The sequence below is a fragment of the Magallana gigas genome, chromosome 3 (genome assembly GCF_963853765.1).
Source record: "Magallana gigas chromosome 3, xbMagGiga1.1, whole genome shotgun sequence".
NCBI lineage: Eukaryota > Metazoa > Mollusca > Bivalvia > Ostreida > Ostreidae > Magallana > Magallana gigas.
The window spans coordinates 35947486-35969410 of NC_088855.1; the positions used below are offsets into that span (position 1 = coordinate 35947486).

The 21925-nt window shown below is 31.6% G+C and overlaps 1 protein-coding gene across 6 annotated transcripts in view; it reads right to left on the minus strand.

The window, feature by feature from the left end:
- The window catches only part of LOC105341531 (solute carrier family 12 member 6), a 37398-nt gene extending 15562 nt beyond the window's left edge, over positions 1–21836 (minus strand). The window contains exons 1-8 of one of the 6 annotated variants that reach the window (XM_066079487.1): positions 21699–21826; positions 19854–19874; positions 3837–3928; positions 3419–3529; positions 2623–2634; positions 1212–1355; positions 659–844; positions 277–506 (exon numbers count right to left, since the gene is read on the minus strand). In XM_066079487.1, coding sequence (XP_065935559.1) covers positions 277–506; positions 659–844; positions 1212–1355; positions 2623–2634; positions 3419–3529; positions 3837–3928; positions 19854–19874; positions 21699–21795 — 893 coding nt within the window. In that variant the 5' untranslated portion in view covers positions 21796–21826. Of the gene's footprint in view, positions 1–276; positions 507–658; positions 845–1211; positions 1356–2622; positions 2635–3418; positions 3530–3836; positions 3929–12064; positions 12679–19853; positions 19875–19968; positions 19992–21698 lie in introns of those variants that run through there. The other 5 variants (XM_066079489.1, XM_066079488.1, XM_066079486.1 and 2 more) reach the window with 5 other exon arrangements.
- Between the last annotated feature and the right edge of the window lie 89 nt (positions 21837–21925).

Here is a 21925-nt window from a genome sequence, read left to right on the forward strand (position 1 = left end):
GTTAATAAAAGTAAAATGCTTATTTCCCACTAAAGTAACAATTTTAATCAAGTTTTCATTTTGCACGGCAGAAAGAATTGATGCAGCTTGTATTTAAAACACATCTCTAACAAAACTATAAAGACAAATCTGACTGTACATGTTCATGTATTTTAACAGTCAAAATTCAATTTTTTAAAAATCCAAAAGAAAAACAAGAATTTTCGACAAACACTTTTTCCTTCCAGTTATTTACAAAAAAAAACTGCCCTAGTCATGGGACACCAGTCTACTCACTTTACATTATCGTCTTCAGTGGCAGCAAATATTCCAATGTAAATACACAATATAGACAGAATGACACAAGCCAGTGAAAGGGCTGCAAACTTGCTAACAAATCGCACCCCAATAAACACTATTAAGGCAAGGATGATCAGAATCCCTGTGCCATAAATACGGTACGCATTGAAAGCATTGGCCTCCTCATTAACATCTCCAAAAATTGACAAGGCAGGAGCAATGAATTTCTGAAATTGAAAATATATATTTTATCTTACTCATAGTATTATCTGCCTCATTTCAATTTATTCTCTCAACATTTGTATCTGTTTAAGATATAAACATATCAGTTCAATTGCAACAAAAACAACAAAACTCCTCTGTTTGATTTTCATCTTACCACTAGAATTTCCACTGATCCTATGATGTACATGGAAGATGCTACAGAGGTTCCCAGGTAGAACAGTACGCCTACAGCTCCTCCAAACTCAGGCCCCAGGGAGCGGGAGATCATGAAGTAGGACCCACCCCCAGGGACCACTCCATTGGTTGCTATGGCACTCATAGAAATGGCCGTCAGAAAAGTCTGTAATGAGAGAAACATCTTCAACTATAACACTTTACAGATCTAACACAAATCTTTTTTTTGTGTTGTGTGTTTACGTTTATAATGATTATCCAAGACTTAATTTCTCCAAGTATACAGCATGTAACTTAAACATTTTTTAGTTGTGTCCTTCTGAATACCGAGTTTCACTATGGATCGGATCCACAATGAAGTATAGACATTAAATTAATATAACAATATAAGTTCGGGAAGTGATTCTTCATGTATACATATACGTGTATTCATCAAAACTGTATTTTACAACATCTATGAATATTGATGCTCATGAAAACTAATGAATTAATGTACGGTATATTATGAACACACTGTATTTTTAAATACTTACAGTACAACAGCAGATGACAACTATTCCCATGCTTTCTATAGATCCTGCCATCCCCACGATCCATGTCATACGAATAAACAGAAGCACTCCAAAGATATTCTGTATTGTGGGTAAGTACACTCCTAGCAGTGTACCAAGTTTCACCTGGAAAATCATCAAAATCAATGCAGGTTTTCTATTGCATGTTCACTGATTAGGTTAGAGTCTCAATTATTTCTTTTTTATATTCTTTCTTATTTTGGTTGGATTTATTGTCATTAACCATTTCAATCTACAGAATATTTCTTGAGTTTTGAAAATACATGTAAAAAGAGCATAAATATTCCCAGAAATTTGATTGCATTCTGACAGAATTTTCTGTAAATGTTTTTATAACCTATGAAGTTTCATGCAATTTTGAATTCAGGTTGTGTTCACAATAAGACTTGACCGACCGACTGGCTGATGGATGGGTAAAAAAATATCTACTCCTTGCAATTCATACTGTGTAGTAGTTTAATAACAAGCACTTGGTTAAGATAATACAAATTACGTTTATTTTGTTTTTCAAATAATATTCCAAGTGACTCTTATAAAGATAAAAACAAAAAAACTTTAAACAAAAATCATAAAATGTTGACAGCTGTCTTTAATTCTTAATAAATGCATGATTCTATTAGAAAATTTTCAAAAAATATAAATACCATTACCAGTTAACTTTCCGAATTACCATATTAACTCTCAGAAAATTAATTACATTTGTAACTTGTTAAATTTGTTGTTCAACTCATAATTTGGACAAAACTCAACATGCAAAAAAAATATGCATTAACAATTTGAAGCAAATTTTTGCTCACTGCATGGGCTAATGGTAATTGCAATGCAATACATCATAATAGTACTGGTATAAATAGATGTATCAAGTGTACTGAATTGTAGTAAAAAATACAAGGAAAATAACTCTGGAAATCTAGAGGCCTTAAATATTTCAATAGACTGTTACTCAATCTAGCTGTCTAAACAAAGTTGTATAGTTTCTGCTCTTTTATTCATTATTTAGATATTCTTTCTAATAGCTTTTTATTTAATTGTAGTAAATTTTGAAGAAAAAAAACTCATGATTACGATTAAGCAAACTTGTATACAATTTGCTGCATTAAAATATGATTGCCATTCCATTCCTAACCCATCAAAAAAAGTGCTAGGACATCAAATGTTGGGCCTCACAAGCTAATTGTAAAGTATGAAATATGACTTTTACATCATAAACCAAAGCATGGAAGGAACATAAATAGTTCAAACGGGTATATCTCCTCAAAAAATTAATAAGAGCTTTGTAGCAATGCTTAATGGGCTCAAAAAAAGCTGTATGTGCAAACTCGAACGTTATTTTTCATGCCTAAAATCAAAGTGTTCAACAACATAAGAATACCTGTTCAAATCCCTATATGTAAGAGAGAAGAAGAATATATTGGTATCATCACTTTGACAAAGCGATAAATAAAACTTGGGGGGGGGGGGGTGGGGGAAAGAGAAATAGGAAACAAAGAACCAGCAAAAACTGGATAATACTTTAATATGTTTTATTTTTTCCTCTCATCTCAATCTATCCTTAAATAAACAACTGGGAGGCAGTTCAAAAGTTTATTGTCCTGCAATGGCACTAACAGATAACTTTACATGTGCACTGTTGATTCGATCAGTGAAAACTCTCCCCTCCCTTAAAAAACTTCAAGCCCTATCTCAACATGAATAAATAACATGGCCGAATCAATAACAGTTCTTCTGTAACTGAGCTACCAGAATTCAAGCCCCGATCAGGGTGGTAAATCATTGCTTCACTTCTGATTTTTATTGTTCGCTAAGAATCATGAAATTGAAAAACTACATTACAGTAACATTGGGGAAAATTGGAAATATATTTCTTTAACAAATATGACTTTTTTTTTTACAATTCATGGTAGCTCAATAATATGATGGGGTTGGAGAATTTTTGTATTCAATTAACACTTGCTGTATTTGCATGAAAACATCAACTAAACCAGACTTTACATTTATTAAAAACGTAAATAGCCATCTCTGTATTTTGCCCTGTCTTTTGTCAATTTTCTTAAGAGAAATGATTTGAAATTCTCTCTGTTCCAGTGATATTATGTCAAGACTGACTTTTGATGTAATTATTTTTTGTCTGCTGCGTCTACAGACATCTATAATTCAGTGTGGTGTACCTTCTTTGGACTCGACTGGTAGTTTTCACTGATATTGGGTTCAACACCTCCCTGGTAATTGGCAATGCGGTTGAGAATTTGAGAGATTTTTCCTCTTTCATGCAGATCATCCTATATAACGAAAATAGAAAAATTTATCTTATTGCTTTTTTATTACATTTGTATTCCATTTAAAGATTAACCTTTTACAACATAATTACTTTTGAATTCTGATAAATAACAAAAGGATACACTTTCAAGCAAAATATTAAACCAAAATATTATGCAAAATTCTGAACCCAGGTTCAATATTTCGTGATATCAAAATATTTTATGACACATATTTTTTTTGTGTATAAAACATTCATTTTATTTTTTGATTGTCGTATTTTGTTCAAGATAGATTTTTCTCCAAAAGTGAGCAAATTTCTGGACTCACTGCATACAGCTCCATCTGCTGGGAGTAAGGAGATTCCAGTTCATCGTTGCTGGCCAGGGGGTTGCTATCAATGTTCCGTGTCGTGTCCTCACCTACAACATAGGAGAGCAAATGAGATGCGAGAAACCCAATGACATCATCTTTTTTACACAAACATCCGACTTATTCAATTCTGCAAATTGTATTAAGATTCCCTTCCTTTTTTAATTAAGTTAACTTTTTAGAGTACTCAGATATGTACACATTATGTAGAATACCTTTTAAAATTACCCTTTTGATTGACTGTGTAAACAGTAAAATGATTCTTTCAACAAAATGAATTTTTGATAGACCTTAATATACTTTTATAGACTTTAAAATAATTTTCATAAACAATTTTTTTTCTGATTTATTCCTTATGATCAGAATTTTGAGTACAAGTAAGTAACCTTGAAATCATTAGACAAAAATATATTTTCCTCCATTCTATCATCATTTCCATCCATGGGATATATCCCATGTGAGTGTTATTCTTTAAAGCATGGAATTATGATCTACATTTAATGGATCTGATGATGATAGAGAGCCATTCCACCAAATCACTCACTGCAAAATAAGGTGTGATTGACAATTAGTCTGGCTACTGAACAATGGAAACCAAAAGCCCAAGCATAGCACTGATTCCATGACGTTTTCCTGTTAGTGCCAAACTCCAAGCCACCAGAAACTACAGCTAGGTCTTGCCAGTCTCCAATACTCATCAAGTTGTGTTAAGAGTCATTGCACTATCAGCAAGACTTAAGGCATTTATTGTATATACCAGCATAGTTTACAGTGCATTACAAAATGTGGAGGCTTATCAGTTTTCTCATTAAGTAAAGATTTCATCCAAAGTTTGCTAAAGGTCATTTTATTTACTCTATGAATCAAGAACCAAAGGTATTGCTAGCAGCTTACTTGTGGTTGGCAAAACTACACAATTAATTTATGTTCTTAAAAATAAAAGAGTTTAAAATAAAAAGTACATATGATTGAATGTTGATTATATTGGAATCTACAATATCATGGTCATAGGCATATTATAATAGAGCAAACTCTCCGCAATTTAATGGGTTTACACTGCGGTTCATTGGCCGATAATATAACAGGTTATTGACACCTTCATCCTCATTTTGGGATGCCAAGGTTAGATACATATTGTTCATTGATCAAACAATATGCACTGAGTTGATATGAAATGGCACATCAGAGCCAATGCAGACAGAACTTTATCAGAATCAACCATAAATTATATTTAGTTGGATGGTGACTAAAGGTCCATTGCAATCTCTTGGGCATCAATATGCAAATCTTTCGGACTACAAAAGTGACATGTGATTTTCAATTAAGTAATTGCTGATTCAGCAACAACCTAGCTAAACCATAACAGTGCTCTTGTACAGTGGCATTATATAGAGTTATTTGATTCATCAGCTATTTCCAGAAGATTCTCTAACAGCAGTCAGAGCATTCAAGTTCTTAAAAATCTCTTTTAACACTTCATTACAGTAAAACACGCTTATAATGAAGTGCCAGGGACGGGCGATTTTACTTCGTTATAAGCGTAATTTGTTATATCCGTCAAGTTTACGACATGTTAGAATGTCTCAGGGAATGAAAATCACTTCTCTGTAAGCGTCAATTCATTATAAGCGTGTTTGCTATAACCGTGTTTTACTGTACAAACACTTTATGAAGGTTTAAGAGATAGACAACTATTCTGTCATTTTATACTGAAAATATTTTGGAATCTAAAAAGATTTCAGGGTATTACACTTCCTTAAAAAGATGCAAGTGAACAAACAAGGGGTACATGCTAATTAATATATATGTATATGTATAAAGAGACAAACTGAGTCAAAGCTATTTATACCAGTACTTCCATCAAACTCTACATGAACAAATAACCAATATTTATTAATATGATACATCTGATAACTAAGCTGTGCATTTATATTTCTCATATTTCTTTTGTGCAACATTTTATCCACAAAAACAAGTTATAGATTTCATAATTAAAGCAAATTAATATGTTACAAAATACTGTAACTCTTGAAAAATTTTGCTAATGGATGTTATGAGCATTTATTACAGAGTTATAATTCAATAATTGTAAACAAAACAGAGAATGGATCAAACACCACTTAATTTTTCTTCAACAACAACAGAACAACCAAACATTTTAAGCAGCAAATAATGTCATGAAGTTTCCAACCCTTCCAAAAATACAAATTTTTAGCTATTGTCGACATTTTTACATACAAAATGTGTGTCATTATTTGCAAGAATGTTTCTCAAAAGATATTTATATATAGCAGTCAGTATTATTGCTGCCTAAAGAAGAAAAATAAAAGCCTACACGTAAGTTATTATTCCAAAATAAAGCTACAATTTGCTATCATAAAATCATCTAGATGTTCGCCATCACTGTCACTGGTAATATTTTCCACAAGACGCTACAAGATGCACAAAAAAAAAGAAATCAGATGAATTCAGTAGCCATATTGAAGGATAATTTTGTTTGTTAACCTAATAATATCAGCTATGAGATAATATACTTTGATGTATTCAATTAATCTGTCTACTGGAATAAATGTAGTTCATTGCATAGTGTTATCAAACTACATCAAGTCTAATATTATGTGGCTTTAAGTTGATTTTATATACAAAAGAGCAATGCCTGGAGGACTCTTTCTTCAAAGGGGGTATTTGGAAACTTGCATGTTCATTGTACATAGTGTTACATATACATACATGTTTTGTAATTTAGTTTGGTTTTTTTATATTGCAAAAAATTGAAAAACAAATGTTGGCAAAACACATTTTGAACAAGAAGAATCAAAGTAATGAAAGTACTGAAGGTAATTTAGATTTTAGTAAAATGATTCTTAATTTTTTTCAATCTTTAGCACAAGTTTCCATGCACCATAAATTGCAAGTTTTATTAATGGGAGAAACTTTTGATCTACTGCATGCCAACCAAAATTTTCTTGTAAATCTGTGGCTGCAGCTAATATCATTTCATCATTTGTCTTAGTTTACAATGCACTGCACTCACAAATGTCAGACAGTACTCATTGAGACACCAACTCTATCAAATGATGTTCTCAGCCAGTGTTAAATGCATTTTTTTTATTCTAGACCTCCACTGTTTTAATGATGATTTGATTCTTTAATCAATTTAACTCCCCACCAATCAATGATAATGAAAATAAGCTACTAATATGAGTCCTCTAATTAGCTCTAAATTCTGCTCTCTTTTCTTTTGAAGTTCACTCATAAAAATAAATTCTGTTCATATTTTTAGAAAAAACATAAACAGCCAACTATGATGCAATGGTTTTTTAATGATGAGTTTTCCTCAATCATCTCTGTTGATGCCTCAAAGATCCATACAGAAATAATATTTACAGCACTGTCCAAGAAAATTATATCTCACTGAATGCTGTTTCACTTAGGAAGTGCATGAAAGAGGATTCTAAATGAACATGTTTGCTTTACAATCAAGCTGAATCATAATTCTATTTACTGGAGGAAGAGGGCTAGGTTGTATGTCCTGAACACTATATATACTAACCATAAATACTAATAAATATCTCAAACTACCTTCAGATCAACTCATAATTGTATGTTGAACCAAATGTCCCTATTTCTGCATTGAATGACAAGACCAAAAACAACATATTTTGTCATCATTTTGGTGCTCCAGATTGCATTTCCCTTGACTGTTTAATTTCTAACTTCACATGTTAAAATATTAATACAACAGCTGGATATGATGTCAATAAACATTTCTGAGACTGCCATGAGTTTCTGTCATTGTCTTGGGGAGATAATTACTAACTGATTACACAATTTACTATTTGATCAATGTTTAAAATACTCCTTAAAACATCTCAATCATAACAATTCGTTTATAGAGTGGTAACTAATACCATTTCATTAACTCTAATGTGAGTTTTCTTTGCAAATGACACTTCGATCCATCACAGCCCATTTCTTCATTGGATGTCAATTGTATTCTACAAAAGCTGCGCAAAAAGACAGTTTCATTGTCATTGACCGATACATTATCATTTCTCATTTCAAGACATCTTGGGAACCGTTTTATGATACACACAGCCAGAAGTTCTATTTGGTTCTCTGTGATGAAAGAATTTATCGGGGTTTTATTTATCACCTGGTCACAGTGAACTTTGTCTAAGAACACCTTATGATGCCCACGTTTGACCTAGCTTTTTCACAGATTTAAAATCTTTTATATCTAGGCCATAAAAGGCTAAAAACCTGATAAAGTTTACCTAATTTCAACAAATCACTGTCTGTGAAAATAACTTTGTCTTTATTGCTATCAATGAGACATTCCTCGGACTAATATTACATGTACATTGGCCATATGGATATCAGGAATGAGACTGCAAAAGTGATTCTGAAATAGTTATAATTTTATCACCAAATTTTGGAACTTTTTCAATGGCAGATGAAATTCAATTGATTAATATCAAGAAAACATAACAAAAATAATTAATTTTTGTCAACTTACCAGCTATGAAGTTCTTTTTTAATGAACCGTATTTAATGTAAACATTTTACATACTGGTATATGCATTCATATGATGTTTAGTTTACCAAATTCTTTCAAGCAGCATATTGCATTGATCATCTCATTAGGACATTATCTATTTACAAATTAAAGGGAAAAAAAGAACTGAAGGTGAGTTTGAGATGTCTATTTACTCCTTAGATGCATGGTATTTGTTTTCAAACACCTAAATATCTAAAACACCTAAACAAAAACATAATACATGTAGTATCACGAAATTATAGTCTTTAACTTTTAAACAGAAAATACAAAAAGTGTTAACTACATAGCAGTGACTATATAATAGAACTGATCACAATACTTTTTGGTATAAATTAATTACTGTATGTTATAAACAAATTTACAATAAATCAAAACTCTAGAATAATATGGATTTGACTGTTTTAAGAAATCCGTATTTAAAAGCTTTATATTTTGAAATCATTAAAACACTCACAAAGCATCAGTAATTCTGCCATTAGAACTGCCTAGAGTGGAATAATACTCAAGTTAAAATGCACCAATACAAGTTCTTTCAGCAGGCAAAAGAATCTTGCAATTTATATATTATATATAAATTATAAATAAAATTTTCAATACAATTGCTATTAAAACCAACAACAAAAGGGAAAATAGTTTTTTTCTTTTTTTTATTTCTCAGTAAACGATTAATTTAAACCACCAATATGTTTACCATACTATGGCAATACAATGAAATAAATTTCTTAAGTTTGAACTGTATTGTCCTCAAAATTTATATTACATAAAAGGCAATACAGAAGTGATAATTCTGCAAGTTTTTATTCAAAAATGAATCTGAAGAGAGCAGCATTCTGCATTATTCTTATGATTGCCAATCCCTCCCCATGAAAACAACTAGACAATACATGTTTGTATTGCATGCTTATTTTAATATTCCATCCCTCCCCCGGAAAACAACTGGACAATAAATGATTGTTCTGCATGTGCTTTCATCAAAATCAACAATGGTGCAAATTAAACACTAGTGCACAAACCTTACAATAGATATTAAAAAAAGATTTCATATCTTTATTTGCTGTATATATGACAGGATTTATCAGTTCAAAAAGACTGTATTCAGCCCGTTTACCGTCAATGTGCTTCCTTTAGCAACCCTTATGTATGACGGTTATTATGTGTACATTTCTATATTCTTTGACATCTGATGTCCTATTGTGAATGTTACTTGGAGTACAACTGCAGATAGGATGTTACCTTGACAAAAACATGTCATAAATGAACACTCTCAAGGATTTACTCTCTCAAGTTCCTACAATGTATGGATCAGTTTGGTGCAGATGCATTTAATTTCTTTAGTGTACTATTTTCAAGAGTACATATCATCTTAAATTTAAACTATTTCACTTTAAAAGCTTAACATTTTCAGTAACAGTACAAAAAAAGGAGCCAAAAAGTAATTTGATTGATAATTACAATTTGAACAGTAAAACATACTTATAAGCATAATTCCAAGTTTATAACATGTAATAAAGTACCAGGGAAGGAAGTGTCAATTCATTATAAGCATGTTCGCTATAGCCATGTTTAACTGTATTTCCTTTCATTTTTTTCTAGATCTGCACATGGTCTGGATAAAGATAAAAATACCAAAATTTCTGCCCAAGGGAAAATTAGTCAAAAATTATTCTTATAACCATGCATAGCTGCTTAAAGGTTACACTTTCATTTTTTATGATAAACTGTAAACCAACTTTATTTACGTGCGAGAAATTTTCACGGTTGTTATAATAACATGAGTCTGGATAAAGCTTGGTCTTGAACATAAGTCATCACAAACAAGTTTATCAGAAGTAAATCGCGAAGTAAAGTCGTCACAAATAAAAGTTGGTTTACAGTACATGTATGTCACAATATTCCATCCAATCAGAACTGAGAATTTGTGGATATTCCTACAAAGCTCAGATTCATATATATGTCTTGTTTCTAATATTGCTTACTTAGTAAATCTGACATTTTTTTTTACTTAGTCCATTCTTTTTCCTGGCACAGAATTGCCAATAGTTAATGACAATTTTTTTAAAATAGAAAATGTGCATATTAAGGGATTAAAAGTTGTGACTTTATAATTATCCTAGCCCAAGTTTTGAATGCTATAATCTCAGCTTAGTTATTTGATCCCCCAGATAATCATTAATATCTGCCTTACAATCAACTCATATGCACATGCAAATTGATGTATTTAAATATATATTCAAAATAAAAAGCATGACTTTTCTTCAATCAAAATTTCTATACCAAAGAATTTTAACACTTTAAAGCTAGAGCATAAACCTATGCATGCATCTACAATTCTATGCAAGATTTACCCGCTATAAAAGTGATTTAGATTCTATGCATTTTAACGATTCCCTAAAGACCCTGGCACCAATAAACACTGCTAATACTCGATTCACAGACACTGCATCTATTTAAGACTATTGAAGACAGTTTACAAAATATCCACAAAGATTTCAAAAATCTTTGGGAAAGGTCTTTGGGAAGGGCCTTTTTATTTGACTATTAAATCCAAAGGAAACCCATATATGTACTGTGGATGACAAGTTTGACTTCAAACTAATTTTTATACACTATATGCTCTGAATGTTCTCTGTACACAATGTATGTAATTATGTGACGAGTTCCCCTCCAAGAATTTATATAGTAAATTGATGATGAGTGACATGAAATATGTTGGTTGATTACTGGTTTCTTTGGGAATGAAACATTGTGTCAATAGACTTAATTTTGCCAGTTCTTAATCTCTTTTCTCTAACTCTGCATAGTCTCCACCACTAGCCAAGACCTATCAGCATTTCTTCCATATCACTCGTCCTAACAGACACAAACACAAACACTGGCAAAAATTGTGTCTCAAAATGATTCGTATTATGTCATTCATATCTCTGTTTCAGATAAAAATGAACAATACTTTTAAAGAATTACTCATCCATGAATTCATCCACTTCAAATACAAATATGAACACTGAAATCATCAAGGTATCAAATTTTGTTTACTTGATGGAAATTTTGCAACACTGATTACAATCAAGTTGCTGCCTAGATGAAAATTTTATCCCAAAACTCAAAACTCACACTTCTAGTTCATATCATTTATCTCTAAATTAATTATGACATTAATTTACCATCAAAGCAAATTCACTGTAACTCATTTAAATAAATTAAAATTCTTGGTATATACACATTTAACAGTTAGGCATGAGTTTAAACTTGTTGATGGAATACTAAAATTAATCTATATATTCCGCTAGTCATCTAAAAAATAAATGTACTAGTATACCCAGTGGACAAACACATGATCAAAAGTTTCATTGCCATGATATTCTATCCCCATAACCACAGTGTAGAGATTCAACAATTGCAAGAATTCAGAGAATCATTGCTATTAACAATCAACCCAACCAGCAGTGTGTTTTTATCTATACCTTCCTCATACTTTCAAAGATAACGTTATCTATATGATCCAAAACAATGTAGATATATGATATAAACTATCACAACAGTTCAACAGACAACCCTTTATTCAAGTCCCATTTCTATCTCTCCTCTTTCCTCCTAATCATTGAATTATATAACTATTTATATTTACCATCATCATCATTCTCATCATCAAAGTCCACTTTGCAGGGTTTACCATTACGATTGGGCTCCACTTCATGTACAACAATAGCCGGAGTTACTTGAAAAATACTTCCTCCACTTCCTTGAACCACAATTCCACCTACATCTTCTCCACTTGGGCTAGTGGATAATAAGGTTGTACTCTCCGTTTCCTCTCCTCGAGTCTCATTATTTTCACCTGAGTCCTCCACTTCTCTTATTTGTATGGTCTCTTCTATTTTATCGGACTCCATGACTAAACAAGGAAATTACGCAATAATTTCTCCACCATGCAGATGTGTCTTTTAAACGGATGTAAAAAGGGATTCTCCTACACACCCGAAATAAAAGTCTCTCCTCTGATGTGCTCAAATTTCTTCCAAATTTTTTAAAGCCATGAATCAATACAGAGTGACACAAACTGCCCCAAAATTGAAAGAAGCGTCCCACTTTATCTAATATTATCGTATATTGACAAAGCGTAGAGACACCTTGAGAGTGTGACCAGTGAGTGTATCAATCAGCTATCACACTGATGCACAAAATCTCCAACCAAAACATTTCTCTAACAAAAAACAGGATTTAACTGCTATATACTGCTATTTCCCCTCACTGAAATTTGTTTTATTTATATACACTTATAATAAATGTTGTGGCATCATTCATTATCATATTTTCTATTTGATTTTCTTTAAGGTACATGCACTACTAATTGTTAGCAATCATTGATCAGAATTTTGTATGATACATATTATTTCCAGTGCAGGTAATGGTTGCTTTGTTCTTTCACCAATCCCTCCGTTATTTCAATATTTGATATTAAATCCCCTTTGTAAACATCAGATAGTTAAATCCAAGGTGACTTAGAGAGTCTGTGGTTACTTATGTATTAACAGGGCACACTCTTGGATGTAGAAATATCAATACATTTGTCTGCAATCCCTGATCCTGGAACTTGATGTAACTATACCACAAATATCCTTCCCTCTCGTCAGAGTACAGATAACACCCTTGTAAACTTCACCATCCATAATTCACATGCTTAACCCTAATCTCCACAAAAAAACATGGAAAAAGCATCATTTTTGATGATCTTAGAAAAAGTTAATCCTTGAGCATTGATCAATCCGCACAACCTCTTCTCATAAGCTCTCACATCCTTCTCCTAAATCTTCAACTCTCCAAAAACATTTATCAAAGACTCTCAGGTGAGAAAACAATTATCTCATCACCCTTAACAATTTACAGTTGATGGAGCCCATTATCGCAAACAAAAAGGTAGAATGCAATCTTTTTTTTCTCTATGTAATTTACATATGCCTCTCTCTCTCTCTCTCCTCTCTCTCTCTCTCTCTCTCCTCTCTCTCTCTCTCTCTCAAAATTTTCAGAAAACAGCAATTTATTTGAAAGAAATAAAACATCTCCCCTATTTCTCATTTATAGGCAGATGATTGTGATATGCATGCAATAATTGAATCAAAATTTTATGCCTTGTCTGTGGAAAAAAAAGAACCCTCCTAACTTCCTGCTGTCTGATCTCAATCTAAGACTTCTCCTAGTGCTATCTTTGGTGTACAACTCTTCTGCCCCATGCAAAGAAATATCATATGGTACATATACTCCACTAACAACTCCTATTACCGGTACATCACATATCTCCACCAAACATCAAGACTTCCATTTCTGTGATATGTCTGTGATATGTCAAGACTATTATACCCATACTATGAAAATGCATTGAAAAAAAATGATATTTAAAATATTCTTCAATATGCGTGTCCATTGATAAAAATACGCGAGTCTGAATGTTATGGATTATAATGCTCTTTCCAAGTGACATAACTCTTAAAAACCTTGGATACAAAATTATCTAGTAAACAATCACTTTGTCTCTTCAAGACATTTTATGTCAACATACAGAAATGTTCATAGCCCAAAGAGCCATAAAATTCCTAAAAGGTAAAGCCAGGTAAAAGATGCAAGGGAGGGGTTAATCGATGTATGGGGTAGATACCTTCCATTATTACAACAAAATATACAACCATATGTTATCTAAAAGTTCCAAAATCAAGTACAAATTTTGCACGAGTCTAGAATTTGAATGTTTGAAGTGCTCATGATAACACAGCTTAGATAAGCAGGACAGAAGTTAGATTTTTGGAAGATTATTTAAGGTACATCTAAACCTTGTGACAACAGGTGTATTCGTAGCTTAAATATTCCAACAGTTCAATGCAGTTAATTTTGTGAGTTCTGTCAGCATTATGCTTATTGTTGTAACAATGTCTACATGATGTTTACCGGCTGGAGCACTTTAAAATTTTCTATTTTCAAGGATCTAATAATAATAATAAAATTCAATAATGCCATTATAGGTTTCTTAGGCAAGAACAAATTCTGAGTAATCATTGTAAACACGTGTGCATTTTAAAAAGCTTAATAAAAACAATTATTTACCGAAACACATTTATGTTCACATATACAAACATCAACATTTTTTCTCCCATGCAGGGCGGTACAAAATTTTTTCACCTCCAACTACATGTACTTAACAAAGAATTTGACCCCTCGCTGTAACATATGGTTTACGCTCTACCTGGTATTTTTTGTCAGTGCAAAAGTTTTTTAGGAATTTCATTTTTTTAATTAGTCTGCCATTATTTCTGAATACTGGTAAGTTGCTATAAGAATATATATTATATATCAATGAAATTAAAAAAATTCAATTGAATTGTTTGCAATGAGATGATTCTGCAAAATCTAGCAAAAAGAAGCTATATCATACAGCTAAATCCAGTTTTATGGTATCTAAAAATACATAACTAAGAATTTCCTCCAAACACACATCACATTGCAAAAAGGGAGCTAACACAAGCTTGTACCTTGTAATGCACACAAGAGGGAGAAAAGGGAGACTAATCATGTGTATAAACATGTATGCCACACTGTGAACTTGTGTAACTCATATCATAGCTGCGTTCCTTCAACTGTTAAAGAGTCAAGGGTACATTTGAATTCATACTTGGCATTTACTGCTTTGAATCTGTATCAAATGTTTTTATACAATGACGTACTGCATCCTGTACATGCAAGTACACTGATTTTGGTTACAACAAAATTAAGTTAGCAATTATCACAGCACTGGTGAAGCCAACTTATTAGAAAGGATTTTTTTAAAGAAGCAAGCAATGTATTTGCACCCTGCTTATTCTAAATGTCAGATTATGTAGACCAACTGAAGGCTCTCACTGTAGAAGTTAAACAAGGGGAACAAACTACGCACAAAATGTAAACCACTGTGAATACACAAGGCTATAAAGAATGAACACATAAGATAATCTAAAGGCTGGTCCTACTATTCTCATTAACTTCAAATAGGCTGCTTGCAAACTGTGTGCCATGATCAGGAATGTACAACAAACGTTCTTTGCAGTTAATAAACAATAAATGCCTTCCTTTCTTTCCTTTACTTTTTCAATCTTTGGTATGTTACATATATGCATTGTGTATGTGATATAAAAGGCATGTGGATTATTATTACTGCAAGCTCCATTGCAGATGCACCAGTATACCATTGCTCTGGCTTAATGTAAGCTTAAAACACACATTTCTTTAAATTTTCCTCTGTTAAAATACAACTTTTAGGGGTTTTATTTCAAAAAGTAACACCTTTAGTAAACTGAGACATATCCCCGCTTTCTTTTAACACTGCACTTTATTTTTAGCACACTTTATCAAATTACTATACATTTATCTTCCTTTTTTTTTTTTTTTTTTTTTTTTTTTTTTTGGCAAACATCAATGGTTCCTGTGCAAACTAAATGGTATCACTTGCCAAACCGTTCTATTTCCATTGTATTAACAGACAAAAGAATTATAAAAACAAACAAACAAACAGTTTGTGGTATATTTCAGGGTTCAAGACAACAAAGATTAGCTCACTTGTACTCGGTAAACCACAAATTTCTTATTCAGAGTATGTGATAAAGGATTTAAGTAACACAATAATGCAATAAATTTTTCATTCATCTTATAGGGCATTGAAGGATTGCTCTATAAATATACATGTATCAGTAAATAGCCATGGTATGCCTCATTTACCTTAAAACATTTTGACATTTGACCTAAAATCAAAAATATGTGCAATACAAGCAGATTTTGAAAGTATTGTTTATTGACAAAAAAATTAGGACATATGGGACATTGTACTATAGACTCCATCTTATAGAAAAAACACACATGCAAACACAGGTGCATGTGTAAGTGTATGTGACTGCCAGGTATTTTCTAATGTTAATAAATCATAATGAGCAATTGTGAAGTGCTGTAAATAACTATAAGTACTGATAACATATTAAATTTAATGGTATTCATATTCTATTGCCTTTCCTCTACTTCTTCATTGTTCAATCAATATGTATCTGCTTTGAAATACAAATACAATCATATAAATGTAAGTGTAAATGACTTTTTAAAAATGTCTTGAATCAATAAATCTGATTTAGAAAATTGTGCTGAATATTATAATGCAATATACAGCATTAAAACCACATAAATCCAACTTGTATAAATAAAATTAAATAATTGCAATCAGACACGAGTTGATTGAATTATAGTATATGTCACAAATCTTCAAAGTTAATCCTTGACATTCCTAATCCAACACAGATCTGATAAATTAGTATTAGTACACAAGTTTTACGTAACATAAGTCCATTGTACTATTTATCATGACCTTTATTCGGTAATATATGGTGTAATGTCATGTGATACTTGAGAAAGGCCCAATTTGATACCAGTTTCAAGATTATCTGGAGAAGTCAGAAAAAAGATGAAGACCAAACCCAAATGTCTAGTCAACAGGCAATCTGGATTTCATTTTCTCAGTATGAGGCAATATCTTCATAAATCCCCTTGTCTATTGATGAGGAACCCGTAAAGATCTTCTCACTAATTGGATGAAAATATCATGTTTGCACCTCATGTATCCGTGCAGGTAAAAGGTCTGACTAGCGTGAGAAAATTTGAACAGATATATTACATTAATCTTCAAAATAACCTGTACATTTTGAAACATTCCAAAAGGGGATAGAGAAGCACTGGGTAGAAGCACTACCTTGCTATGAGTAGTTTAGAGATATGGTACCACCGAGGCATAATTAACAGCAAGGTTAAATGAGTGAGGCAAAGATTGAAACAAGATACAAATGGTCATTTGATTTTCATTTATAATCAACTGAATCATACAACTGTCACACTTTTACTGAGCCTTCTTCATTCTCCTTAATTTTTGCTCTTGCTAATTAAAGCCAAGGAACCTAACCCACATTAAGGACAGGATAATTTACAAGTCCTTTAACTTAAGGAGGATAATTAAGGATTCTTATGTCAAATAGTTTTCATTACATGCTTCAATTACTTCAACACAGTAGGCCGACTGGTATCAACCAGACTCAAAGGGCAAACACAAGTCTTACAGGTTACCATGGATACATAATATTACATAATATTGAAACATCTGTTCTACATTCTCATATGAATTCTGATTTACCTATTTGAATTTTATCGATCATTTCTCAAAAATAATCAATACTACTAATACAACCTGTTTCAACCTTAAAATGAATGGGGTCAGCATCATGGCATGTATAAAAAATACATAAAATTTTATATAGATTCATCTTTTAGTCCTAATGTTTTCAAACTTGGATCGACTCTTCAGAAAAACATCTCTCGAACACTGAACACAGATTTATTCCTAATAATGAAATAAGGGCTCAAACTTATTAAATATTCCTATAATAAAATTAGCAAAAATGGCTTTGGGCAGCCCCCCCCCCCCCTTTGCAAACACAATATCCCTTTGACCCCCCCACCCCACCCCTGGAAGTTTTCTGGATTTGCACATGGGGCTAATTTCTTCTTAAAACGTTGAAGAGACCATGTTCAGAAAGAAGATCTATAAAAATGTAAAATTTAAAAATCTAAATATTTACTTGATTCATAAAACATTCAGGTCACCATATACATGTATTATTTATGTAAGGGTATGTGAGGGTCAATTTAAAAGACAAAATACATGTACTGGTGCTTATATATACATGTATGCCTATTATAAGCTTTTTGCTATTCTTTTTTTTTTGGTGATGTTTTAATGTATATGATAAAAAAATTATATTATTTTAGTTTTGTAAGTGGGAGGAAGGATAACTCTGGATAATAATAGACTGAACGGCTAGCTCAGTAAAATAGCTGTATATGTCATGTAACATTGTATCCATAGGGCATAAGCAACATTACAAGTCTGCATATTTAAAGATGTCTCTCTAAGTTGATTATGGTGTGCAAAATCTATAAACTTATTACCGTAGATTAAAGAATTGAATATTTTTTTTAAATCAAGAATATCTAACAAATTACGAATTAGTTCACATTTGTTTTTAACACTCTACGAGCAACATATTAAAACAAAATATCAAAATAGTAATGTGAACTAACACCAATTACCATTTCCATTCACCAAGAGGACATACAACATAGATATATTTAGAGATACATGTTAAATCTGCCTCTTCAACATAGTATAGATACTTCAGATGTTTCAAATTACATGTATACACAATGATTGCATATTAGATGTAAATAAACTGATTCCGTGATATTTTGTGTTGATTTTCAGCTATCCGATGATTTCGTCTATGACAATTCAATAAACATGTCCTTCAAACTAAGACAAATAAATATCAATTATATTGAATAAATTAATTGATATATCCTGAATGATGTACGTCACACCCTGCATGTTGACCATCTTTTAAATATCATATATCTAGATCGAGCATTACATCTAATACATTGTAATGAAATAAATACACATAGGCATGCATGCACACTGTATACAGGGAAATATTCATCTCTGTTTTATTTCTGCCTCTTTTGCTCTCGTTGTCAGTGGACAAATTTAAGATACGGTGAATTCCAATGTCTCAAATTATCTTTCTTTAAACACAACTGTATCTGGACGAATTCAAGACGGGCCAAAACTGTCTTCAAGTGTACGGTAAAAGGGCAGCAATTACACTGAACAAAAATAACCCTGTATACAGTACTTATGAAAAATATGATATACGGTAAGTGGTAAATGAAGGATTATTCCAAATCATAGTTATATGACTAGTATAGGTAAGAGATGGAGTTGGTATATTACATGTATATGGCATATGAATTGCTAGAGGATAAACATGTAATGTTGATATTTCATAAAAATTGACTTAGAAATGATCTTGACATTATGATTTATAAGATTGACTCTCATGACTACTTTTTCTTTATTTGTTTACACTTTTTTAACTTGTTGCTTGAATACCCTTATCAATTAATTATAGATGTGAGATGCCATTTTTTTTCAGATGGAAAGGAAAAACTACCCCAATAAATCATCTTGTTTATACCAGTTTCATGAGGATTTTTTTTTATAAATGAAGTTGATTGAAATAGCTGTCATAATGATAAGAATGCTAATCGGGTATGACATACTTTCATTCATTTATTCATTCATTCAATTTGGTTGTGTAACACTGGAAAAATCAAGGGGAAATTAATCAATCTACATAAGACAATGAGCATGAGCAAACTGTACTTAATATATGAAGATGGAGGTGGTGAAATTTCCTGTGCATTAATTGGTTAAAAATTGAAAGTTTTAATTGATAGGAAAACATCTAGGCTATATATATTGATACATAATTTCTGTTACATTAAGTATGTTAGTGAATTACCATATATAGCTCCATATTGTCCTATATATTGTGTGGAGTTGGTGAAGAAAACAGGATATGAAAGAAAAAACGAAAAAGAAAAAAGGATAGCAACAAAACACAAACTTTTACTCACCACAATTAAGAGAAAACAAGCATCTATTGTGACATTTTCAAAAGTTATATTCAGCAATTTATATACTCATAATTACATACACAGTCATTAATGTATCAGCATTCTTTTATCATTTGGTACTGTAAATCATTCATACAAATACCATATTCATCCTATCAAGCGCCCTGAGCTCTAAACGATATTTATTTATAAAAATTGGATGGATATTAGATGATGCTAATGTTAGAAACTTGAGGTTTATAAATTTATAATAAAATATAATGCAGCATTATTTTGTTAAGTAAAAGTACACAAAAAAAATTCTTCTAAAGTAAGATATATTTGACAGGGTTCCTTATTCATCATGAAAAGAGGGAAGCTTATAGGAGCAAGCTAGGGCACTCAAAAGGATAACTATGGTACTTGTATCCCCAGTTTGCTGTTGAATAAAACCACTTTATCTGTTAATTAATTGTTATTAGCATAATCTCTAAATGGGACAAGTAACCCAATTTCTTTGGCGAAGTTTTTTGTACAAATACATTAAATACATGGTTATTTGGGAGATATTTATGCTCAACAATCAGTATTTATGTACAATTCTTAAGATCCTGAAATGATTTACAGTACATGATAATACATGTATCAACAATGACATTATACAGTTTTCTATCAGAATATAAGCTAAATTAAATAACTCAGTAAAAATATTTGACAATAATGCTCATATATGATTTATAATTTGATTATGAATTAAAATGTATTTTTATTAATATATGTTTTTATACATATTTTTTATATTTTTTATATCCTTTGCAGCATATGCTACTATTTAGCATTTGACATTTATGTCAAAAATATTTACATACATCTTCACATTTAGTTCATAATATATGATTTTTTATGTGTATTGGTTATGTACGTCATAACAGGTTGGAACCAACCTCCCAAATGCCCGAAATAGGATAAAATAGCTTGTTTGGGATATAGTAACTTTTCCTGTAACCGTACTATTATGGAGTTGATCCCTCCAGTATTTCCAAAACTTCTTGGGGATCAATCTTACTAACTATAGGCTTATAGGAAAACTTGCTTACCAAAAGTTGTTGCATTTTATATAAATTAATGTGGATTAATTTATAGCAAAAATAAATTACTAATTCAAAAATTTTCATTTTTTGCACTTAAAATTTATATTGCATACTGGCGTGCGACCAGTTCTCACCGAGTACCATTTCTCGCCAGTACATTGTGACATCATTTTTTGTCTATAATTTTATGTGTTGATAAAATGATGTCACAATGTACTGGCGAGAAATGGTACTCGGCGAGAACTGGTCGCACGCCAGTATGGGATATATTTATATCCCAAAACCAGCTATTATACACCATTTGGACAATTGGTCCCAACTTGTATAACAAATTCCTGATGCTGCATTGTCAGGAAAAGGATAATGTTCCTGTTATATGTTTATGTTCATGTTTGGTATATAACACAACTGTTATGTTCAACTGCACATGTATTACAAACCACTATCTGACTATTGAAACCCCAAACTTCAAGAAAACATTAAACAACCAAACACCCTTAACATGTAACAATTTTTAAAAAACATGCTATATAGTCTGTATCCTGAATAAGTGTTCGATGCACAAGTAATCAAATACGAAGCATATAATTATTCGTTCCTGTCTTTTATACAAGAAACAAAATCATACGTAATAAATACATCTTTCATTTTTCTTCTCACCTGCAATCTGACCATTCTTCACCGTCCCATAGGAATCACTGCCCTCGCCAATTGGAGATTCTTCATTTGCTTTTATGACCGTAAAGCGTTGAGACATTTTGTACTTTGCTGTTGAGATTCAAAACATTCAGCGCAGCGCAGATGAATCACAGGGTGGAATTTTCCTGTTTTATCGGATAGTTTTCCACTGTTATCGATTTTCGTCCGGAATCAAAGACATCAAAACT